Source organism: Glycine max, chromosome 14 (genome assembly GCF_000004515.6).
Source record: "Glycine max cultivar Williams 82 chromosome 14, Glycine_max_v4.0, whole genome shotgun sequence".
NCBI classification, from domain to species: Eukaryota; Viridiplantae; Streptophyta; class Magnoliopsida; order Fabales; family Fabaceae; genus Glycine; species Glycine max.
Genome location: NC_038250.2, coordinates 19,545,818 through 19,556,086, shown reverse-complemented (window position 1 = coordinate 19,556,086; position 10,269 = coordinate 19,545,818). Strand labels below are relative to the sequence as shown.

Below are 10,269 nucleotides of genomic sequence, written 5' to 3'. Positions count from 1 at the left end.
GAGAGTGCACTGCTGACTACTGCTTATGGGAAGAACAAAGCAATTAAGTCTCAAGCTTATCAGAAGGGGAATGGTAAAATACCACCTCAAGCTGATATTAAGAAGGTGGCAAAGTGTTTCTTTTGCAAGAAGAAGGGACACATGAAAAAGAATTGCCCCGGGTTCCAGAAATGGCTTGAGAAGAAAGGTAAATCAATCTCATTAGTATGTTATGAATCTAATATGGTTAGTGTTAATATTAACACCTGGTGGATTGATTCTGGATCTACTATTCATATTGCAAATTCTTTACAGGGTATGCAAAACCTAAGGAAACCAGTGGGAAGTGAGCAAAGCATTTTATCAGGCAATAAGCTAGGCTCACATGTGGAGGCCATTGGAACTTGCATTTTGACTTTAAGTAGTGGCTTTATTTTAAAATTAGAAAGGACTTTTTATGTACCAAGTTTTTCCCGAAACTTGATTTCTATTTCAAGGCTTGTACCGTTTGGATATTCCTTTAATTTCAAAGACACATCATTTGAGTTATTTTATAATTCTGAATGTGTTGGGAATGGTATATTGTCTGATGGTCTTTATCTTCTTGGTTTACAAAATAATGCCACTTATAGTTCTATGCATGTTCAAACTGGTATTAAAAGGTGTAATATTAATGAGAATTCCTCTATGTTATGGCACCGGAGATTAGGACATATCTCCATTGAGAGGATTAAAAGGTTAGTGAAAGATGGGGTACTCAATACTCTAGATTTTGCTGACTTTAAGACTTGTGTGGACTGCATTAAGGGTAAGCAGACCAACATGTCTAAGAAAGGTGCTAATAGGAGTTCAAGCATATTAGAAATAATTCATACTGATATTTGTTGTCCAGATATGGATGCACATGGTCAGAAATATTTTATCACCTTTATAGATGATTATTCACGATATATGAATGTTTATTTGCTTCATAACAAATACGAAGCATTGGATGCCTTCAAAGTCTTTAAGGCTGAAGTTGAGAACCAATGTGGCAAGCAAATAAAAATAGTGAGATCAGATAGAGGTGGAGAATACTATGGCAGGTATACTGAGAATGGACAAGCACCTGGTCCCTTTGCAAAGTTCCTTCAAGAACATGGGATTGTTGCCCAATACACTCTGTCTGGTTCTCCGAATCAGAATGGTGTGGCAGAAAGAAGGAACCGAACATTATTGGACATGGTGCGGAGTATGCTTAGCAACTCCAATCTTCCTAAATCCTTGTAGGCTGAAGCACTAAAGACGGCAGCGTATATATTAAATCGTGTTCCAACCAAGGCTGTCCCAAAGACACCTTTTGAGTTATTTAAAGGTTGGAAACCGAGTTTGAAACATATGCGCGTTTGGGGTTGTCCGTCTGAGGTGAGAATATATAACCCACAAGAGAAGAAACTTGACCCGAGGACCATTAGTGGGTATTTCATTGGATATGCCGAAAGGTCTAAAGGTTATAGGTTTTATTGTCCACATCATATTACTAGGATTGTGGAATCAAGAAATGCCAAATTTATTGAAAATGATTTGATCAGTGGGAGTGATCAATTGAGGGACTTAGGTTCTGAAATTGATTATATAGAATCTCAACCTTCCACGTCAAATGAAAGATTGGTTGTAATTCATACCCCTCAAGTTCAAAGGGATGATGAACAACACATGATTGGCATTCCACAAACTGTTGTTGATAATCCAGTAGATCAAGTTGATCATCAAATTCATGAAAATGATGAACAACCAGTTGAACAACATGATCCCCAAGAAAATGTTGATGCAACATTAAGGAGGTCTACTAGAGTAAGAAAATCAGCTATTCCTAGTGATTATATTGTATATTTGCAAGAATCTGACTATAATATTGGAGCTGAAAATGATCCTGAAACTTTTGATCAAGCCATGAGTTGTAAAGAGTCAGATTTATGGTATGATGCCATGAAGGATGAGATGAGTTCCATGCAAAGTAACAAAGTTTGGAACCTTGTAGAGTTGCCTAATGGGGCGAAGGCCATTGGATGTAAATGGGTCTTTAAGACCAAAAAGGATTCATTAGGCAACATTGAGAGATACAAGGCAAGACTTGTTGCTAAGGGATTTACTCAAAAGGAAGGAATAGATTACAAAGAGACTTTTTCTCCAGTATCTAAGAAAGATTCTCTTCGTATAATCTTGGCATTAGTTGCTCATTTTGACCTTGAGTTGCAACAAATGGATGTGAAAACAGCTTTTCTTAATGGTGATTTAGAGGAGGAGGTTTATATGAAACAACCTGAAGGTTTCTCCTCTAATAGTGGTGAGCATTTGGTTTGCAAGCTTAATAAATCTATATATGGTTTAAAACAAGCTTCCCGTCAGTGGTACCTTAAGTTTCATGGGATAATTTCTTCATTTGGTTTTGATGAAAACCCCATGGATCAATGCATATACCACAAGGTTAGTGGGAGTAAAATATGCTTTCTTGTTTTATATGTAGATGATATTTTACTTGCAGCCAATGATCGGGGTTTGCTACATGAGGTGAAACAATTTCTCTCTAAGAATTTTGACATGAAGGATATGGGTGATGCATCTTATGTCATCGACATTAAGATTCATAGAGATAGATCTCGAGGTATTTTGGGTCTATCACAGGAAACCTATATTAACAAAATTCTAGAGAGATTTCGGATGAAAGATTGTTCACCAAGTGTTGCTCCCATTGTGAAGGGTGATAGGTTTAATTTGAACCAATGTCCAAAGAATGACTTTGAGAGGGAACAAATGAAAAACATTCCTTATGCTTCAGTTGTTGGAAGCCTCATGTATGCTCAAGTATGCACAAGGCCTGACATTGCTTTTGCAGTTGGAATGTTAGGAAGATATCAAAGTAATCCAGGTATTGACCACTGGAGAGCTGCTAAGAAAGTGTTGAGGTACCTTCAAGGGACCAAAGATTACATGCTTATGTATAGACAGACAGACAATCTAGATGTGATTGGTTATTCAGACTCAGACTTTGCTGGTTGTGTTGACTCTCATAGATCAACATCTGGGTACATTTTCATGATGGCTGGTGGAGCTATTTCATGGAGGAGTGTTAAGCAGTCTTTGACTGCTACTTCTACCATGGAAGCTGAGTTTGTCTCTTGTTTTGAGGCTACATCACATGGTGTATGGCTTAAAAGTTTCATTTCTGGGCTGAAGATAATTGATACTATTTCAAGGCCTTTAAGAATTTTTTGCGATAACTCAGCTGCTGTCTTTATGGCTAAGAATAACAAAAGTGGAAGTCGAAGTAAGCACATCGACATTAAGTACTTAGCCATTAGAGAAAGAGTAAAAGACAAGAAAGTGGTCATTGAGCATATAAGCACTGAGTTGATGATCGCTGATCCTTTAACTAAAGGCATGCCACCGTTTAAATTTAAGGATCATGTAGAAAGAATGGGACTTGGTTTCAATTTATGATTGTATACATATATGTAAAAATTGAAACTTTTATATTATGATATTTTCTCATATTTTGGTGCACATTGATTTATTTGAGAAAAATTATGTTTTGGACCAAGAATAAACATTGGGTTTATTCATGAAGTTTTATTACCACTTTAAGTATACTGCTTGGGAAATTGAGTATATTGTAATACATAGATGATATTACTCGTTATAAGAGGAACTATCACTATGATTCATATATTCATTTCTTAAGAAGATTGAGCATTAAGTCAAAATGTTTGGACCAAGTGGGAGAACGTAATAATTCATGGTCATAACATTTTGAAATTTTGTAACGCTCATCAGTTTTGAAAGCCAAATTGAATGACTGTTAATGGATGATAATGGCCAATAATGAATTGTAACAGCCAATAATGAGTGGTAATGGCTGGTAAATGCATTCTTGATGGTAGAATGCCTATATAAGCACATGAATTTGGTCCCTGAGCTCATCCCTTTGAATTCAGTCTTATACACCATCTAGAGAGTGGAAGAGAGAGAGCTTGGAAGAACCAAAACAAGAAACTCTTCATAGCAATGGCTGGAGGTATGTTTTGATCTGTAATTTCCGCATTTTGTTAATAACCTGTGTTTCTTTGTAGTTTGTAATATCACAGGTTAAAAGAGATTTGTTCTAACACTAGCAGCATATAAAAGACACATTGAGACTAGACCCCAAAAGATATTACTAAACCATAAAAAAGCATGAAGACTAAACCAACACGTGAATCATCAAGACTAAATCATAAAAAAGCACGAAGACATAACCTATTACCTTATGACATGCCAACAGGTGAATCATCAAGACTAAACCATAAAAAAGCATGAAGGTTTTGAATCTAAAAGCTGGTCAGTGGTCAACCATGTATGTTACCTACATGCTAACACATTCTCAACCCACAAATGCAGCAACATCAATTTTTACAGCACAATATAAATTATTATCAGAAGTGAAATTCATTATTAATTAGCACAATTAAGTAGTTTGTCAATATAGGACTTTCATGATCTGCAATATGAAATGGATGGCTAATTATTTCTACCAAAAGATATTACTAAATATGAATAAAAGTTTAGGATAGTGTATTCATCTTTTCACACCTAAACAAGTTAGTGCAAACTTCACCTTCTATAAGCATGTAACTGTCAAGGAAACATTAAAAATTAAAATCCCTACCACAAAATTCATCTTTAAAGAATATTGATGTGTATTATTAAAGGTTATTTTGTCACAACAAAAATGGTCAACATATTATTATTAAAGTAGTTGAAAGGAAAAAAAACTACATTAGTTTTTTTACCGAAAAAGTTACATTATTTTGTCACAACACAAATTAGTTAAGACAAATGAAATTATCTTTGCATAGGCCTATATTATTAAAAAAGTGACAATTAAAGTAAAAAATAATATGAACGCTTGCTATAGGCCTTATATATAAGGAGGGATTAAAAATCAAATATTTAGGTCCACATACAAAGTTCAGTGCCCCTGATGAACATTATATTAATCAACATATAGAGAATTATTTAGAGGTTCTAAGGTAAAATAAAAAAAGAAGAAGAAGATAGGTTTGGATGGTGTGGTGTTCTAGCATTCTACAGTTTGGAGCCTTTTGTTGTTGAGAATTGAAATAATGTATTTTTTAGAGAGATTGTTTTATTGATTTTGTCTACATTTTTTACTTGATTAAGGTTAGGTTTTGATTTGCTAATTTGAAATTCCTAGACTTTATTTTTTACATGCATGGTATAGCTAGCTGTCCAATTCAATGTATCATGTCTTCTATTGGCTGAAAGATAGAGTAAGCTTTTTTTTTTTTTAAAAGGATTAGAGTATTCTTTGTACTTCCTTCAGTAAAATTCATTTGATTAACCACAAATAAAATCAATTACATAACTATTTTTTTAGCTTGTTGAAACGATAGGTCGAAAAGCACAAGTTGGTTCATACCTTATACTTCATTACTAAAAGATTAAAGTAAAAAAAAGTTTAATTTATAAAAAAAATGACATCATATACTCTCTCAAAAAATATTTTTTTTTAGGATTCTCAAAATATACATCCTAATTGAATAAAAACATATACGAGACGTGTTATTTACGAGGTCGCCATGCGTTCATGTATAGTGAGAAATACATATAAAAAAATATATTGACTGTAATTCTCTTATGTGAGCACCATATCTCATCATACGTTGCTGATCCGAAAAATATAAATAAAAAGTACAAGAGAAAGTTTTAGTGTGTTGAAGCTCAAATGTTCCTGTAAAGTGGGAATCAAGGATATGTAGCTAAGTTCCGAATGACAACTGAGGATGCATGACCTAATTGCATACATAAATTCAGGTCAAGAAAGGAGGCAGGCATTCGATCAAAGAAAGGTTGAGCCACAGTCTAATGGAATGTAGAAATAAATTGGTTGGCTCCATGCAACCTGTTATTCAATGTATCACATTCATGTATTTAAAGTAATTGGCTCTTAAGTTCACCCACAGTCCATGTAATTTAAATTTGTTCTCTACAACCACCCTAGCTAATTAACTAAAGTAATATTAAGATTAAGACTACTGATATATATGTATTGTCCTGAGTAAAATGGACTTTAATTCTTTCAGCATAGGGTATTGGTTTAATTTTGAAATTTATGTGGATGAAAAATACCTATTGAGAGACCAGTCATTTACTGGATGACTTTACCCAGGTATACATTACCTACTCCTTTGACGGTTAATATACTTAATTTCACAGTTTCTCTTATCATAAAAAATTGAAATAAGAAAAAGAAATACCATACCTGACAAGTGTTAGATAAATAGAATCCACTATTCTTTTTCCTGCAAATAATTTCCAGGACAAGTAATTATCTTCATAATAAGGGTACCAATATAATTCTAACTTACCTCAAGAGGAATGCCTTTATTCCCTGGTGGTATTTCAACACCAACTCCATTTCCCTTCTGGTATCGGAAACAACACGGTTGATCACTAATGGCAGCTGCTGTGGCAACCGTGTGAAAAATTTCTGCGTCATCAGAAGCAACCATCACCACCATGTTAGGGAGGCAGGCCGTAAAAGTGACATCAAATGCACCATAGTGTGTGGAACCATCTGGTCCAACTAATCCTCCTCTGTCTACTGCAAATCTTACAAGCAGATGCTGCACATCCACATCAAAAGGTCTTAAAATTTTGTAATTTCTAAGATATAGAATGTGTTCTAACAGTGTATTAGAAAGTTTATTAGCATTTATATTCTGTGATATTTTAGACTACCATACTCTAGAAGTACGTTAGTATTATTCCATCCTATTTTAATCCACTTCATCTTTTTCCATCAATCCAAACACAACCAAATATGATATATAATGGTTTTCTGAGCATACCTTTTCTCCAATTGCAGATCCTCTTTGGTATGCTATGATGAAGGACAAGATCAAATATCAGAAACTTCCATTGAACTTCAGTTATGCTTGTTTAAGGCAAAGAAGAAAAAGAAAGAGAAAGGAAGAAAAACTGAGATGCATACCTGGTGAGCTGAAGAAGTAGTTCCAAAGATAAACCCCTCTAGAAAATCTGCTCTGCTTATTGTTTATGCCCCCACAAGGAGTTTGGTCGTTATAAGGAAAAGAGTAACAGAAATAATACTAATCCTCATGATGGTTGTTGATGTTGAAATGTTTTCTATCTACGATCATGATCCAACTTGCTTTAATTTTTATAGCAACATGGCCAAATTTTATTAAAGAAAAAAATGAGAAAAAGATCAATAAAAAACAAATCCAAGACTTTACATGAAAATTGTTTTTTGAAAAAAAAAACTATGAACATGAAACAAAGATAACAACTTACATTAAATCCATAAAAACATCACTTAAACCAATTAAAATAAAGGAAAACTGGAATGAAGTGTTTAATTTAAAGACTCAACAATTTGGCTAGTACAATAATTAGAGTGACAGTTTTAAGAATTTAAAAAAGCACACAAAGCCTATCACGTGTTCATAAGAATTTAAAACCAATATGCAGATAGTGATGACAAAATATGAGTCTAATAAGGCAAAATTCATGGAGACAGAAGCATACATGCAAGGAGGCGGGCCCTCTCCTTCTGGCTCTAGCTTGTGCCATTCATAAGGCTTAGCAGCTGTGTCCAAGGCCCATACATCAGCCAAAGGTCTCTTTCCTGGAAAGCAAAGACCATGTGACATCCAATAAATTTTCACACACAAAAACAACCAAGGCACACAAAGCTAAAGGGATGGCATTTGGGTTGTTACCATCATTGCCTCCAATTGCCATTAGATACCTCTGCCCCACCAAAGCCATTACATGTCCATAGCATGGCCTGGGTCCAGGGCCCTGAACAGACACTCTGCATAATATTCAGAACCCTCTAGATTAGATTAAATAACGTTGGAAGCATTAAGTCATCAGGAACGTAGATTACAATTCAAACCAATGCCAATGTGGCCATTGCTGAGTGAGATCCAGAACATGAAGGTCCTCTGCTGACAAACCAGCAGAACCAATGCCACCCTGTGTAATATGGCAATATTCCATTAAGAACTAAGCTAATCATTTAAATAAAGGAAATAAATTCAGCAACATTAAGATATTCTTTCCATGCTAACTGAATAACCACCATAGTTTCTATTAAGGAAATATATTATACATCTTTTGGATGCATCATATAGAAAGCCAAATGTAATGAAGTGTTCCCTATAACATATGTCAACTTGACTTATTGTTCCCCTCAAAATCAAAAATAGGAAAAAAGTGAAGTCTGTGGAAAGAGTTGCATAAAAATTTATGAATTTCCAAATGACAACCAACCATAATATAGAAATAAAGTTGTATATTAATAATCAATTCATTTAGTTTATTGCCTCATGCACACATAGACCTATATTAGGAATGAATTAATGAAATATTTGGAAAAAGTTGGAGTTGCACTTAATGAATAGAAAACAAGATGTTTGCATTCCATGGTTGAAAATTGAAATACTCATAATACTATTTTATAGATCTAAATAAACAGAACAAAAAGAAGCATGTAAATAGAAGCAGTTCCAAGGTATAGTTTCTCGTCCAAAATAGTGGATCCAGCAAAGGCCACAACCACAAGCATTAGAGGGCTAAAAACGGAGACAAACAGTGGACCTCTCGTGCGTACACACCATGAAACCCCGGCTACCATCACTCCAGAAACCGCTATACCCTACATCAATAATTCACATATTATTTTTCTTTAGCCATCAATTATATAATCAAGATCGATGTAACCTTAGTATGTGGTGTCAATTGGTCAAATTATAGTCATATATATTCAATGCCAGATCATTAAAGTCAATGCAAAGAACACTAGACACGATTGATTTGTGGGTTCCCATGTTCCCATCTAAGAAAACGTGCTATTATATACATCTAGAATGTCCAAAGAAAAAAAATTAAAAAAAGAGAATACAAAGAATGGGGTACCATACTGCATAAGCCACAATCAATAGTGTGACATTCCAACCCAACCTCCACTGACTCAAATCCCTTTCAACACAAAAAGCAAATGAAATGGATAACAGTGCCCCCATTAGGGACATCAACGCTATGCTTGAATAAGGATCTGGTTGGAGCCTTCTAGGAGAGGCTCAGTTTCGTGATCCAGGACCACAAACTCATGCGAGCCTGTTAGATTGCGGTTCTAGAAGAGCTTCTTTGCGATCTTGAGAAGATGCTCTGCTTTGGAGCGTGTTGCACTGTGCATTCTGATAGGGTTGGGTGAGTGATGGTGGAGGAGTTGTTTTTGTTGTTGGGAAGGCAGACAGAGGGTTTGGTAGGGAGGTGGGAGCACCAACAAGTGTAGTTGCGGCTTCTGAACCCTAGATGGGAATCGAAGAGTAAGAGGGAGAGTGAGAATACAGAGAGTGTGAGAGAGTAGAGGGAGAAAGCAAATACTAAAAACAGCAAAAATCTTTTGAGACGGTTTTTACAAAATTGTCTTAGAATAACCGAAAACCGTCTTAGAATTGTAGTTTCTAAGACGATTTTCGTAAAACCGTTGTAGAGTGGTTGCATTTATTTAGAAAAATGTCACTTCTTTCACTAAGAAAGAAGTGAAGCATGCCTTGATGAGTATGAAGTCTAACAAGGCTCCTAAGCCTAATGGGTTCCAACCCTATTTTTTCAGAAATATTGGGATATTATTCAGGATGATATTTGGAAGCTTGTGAGCGATGCTTTCATTAATGGGTTCTCCAAAGAGAAACTAGTAGAAAATCTTATTGTTCTTATTCCCAAGATAGATTATACCAAGCAATTCAAGGACTTCAGGCCCATTAGCTTGTGTAATGTGGCATATAAAATCATCACTAAAGTTCTTGTGCAGCGTCTTAGGTCGTATCAGGATGATATTATCAACCCTTTTTAGGGAAATTTTGTCATTGGGAGAGGCACTTCTAAGAATGCCCTTATGCCCTAGGAAGTTGTCCACTACACCCATCATTCCAAAGCCAAGAAGGGTGTAATTTCCTTTAAGATTGACTTGTTGAAGGATTATGACAGGGTTATATGGGACTATTTGTAGTAGGTCTTGCATGATTTTAATTTCCCTCCTATCATTGTTTCCCTCATCATGTGGTGTGTTAGATCCTCTTCCTTGAATATTGTTTGGAATGGTGCTAAGATAGAGAATTTCTCCCTTACTCGTGGCCTTCATTAAGGAGAACCTTTTTCTCCATACCTTTGTCATGTTCAGGGAGAAACTCGTAATTCAATTCAACAATTAGTTGA

General features: G+C 35.2%; 1 protein-coding gene across 14 annotated transcripts; it reads right to left on the bottom strand.

The window, feature by feature from the left end:
* Positions 1 to 5,554: 5,554 nt before the first annotated feature.
* LOC100814210 (serine/threonine-protein phosphatase BSL3) lies at positions 5,555 to 9,553 on the bottom strand. Of its 14 annotated transcripts, XM_014767301.3 has the most exons (8): positions 8,965 to 9,547; positions 8,664 to 8,704; positions 7,934 to 8,022; positions 7,764 to 7,858; positions 7,570 to 7,669; positions 7,013 to 7,064; positions 6,870 to 6,901; positions 5,555 to 6,644 (listed from the first exon to the last, which is right to left on the bottom strand). In XM_014767301.3, exons 1-8 carry the CDS (start codon positions 8,972 to 8,974, stop codon positions 6,632 to 6,634), a joined length of 432 nt encoding a protein of 143 aa, XP_014622787.1. In that variant the 5' UTR covers positions 8,975 to 9,547; the 3' UTR covers positions 5,555 to 6,631. The 14 variants fall into 14 exon arrangements, 7 of the variants coding, with proteins under 7 accessions (XP_014622787.1, XP_040864850.1, XP_040864854.1 ...); XR_005888213.1 differs by lacking the exon at positions 5,555 to 6,644 and having other exon boundaries at positions 7,013 to 7,669; positions 8,965 to 9,540; XM_041008916.1 differs by lacking the exon at positions 5,555 to 6,644 and having other exon boundaries at positions 6,872 to 7,064; positions 8,965 to 9,548.
* Positions 9,554 to 10,269: the final 716 nt, after the last annotated feature.

Coding starts and splice junctions, on each gene's coding strand:
- LOC100814210 (XM_041008915.1), bottom strand. Junction 7,859..7,933: donor CATTGGCATTGGTTTGAATT/GTAATCTACGTT, acceptor AATATTATGCAG/AGTGTCTGTTCAGGGCCCTG. Junction 7,670..7,763: donor GGCAATTGGAGGCAATGATG/GTAACAACCCAA, acceptor TTTGCTTTCCAG/GAAAGAGACCTTTGGCTGAT.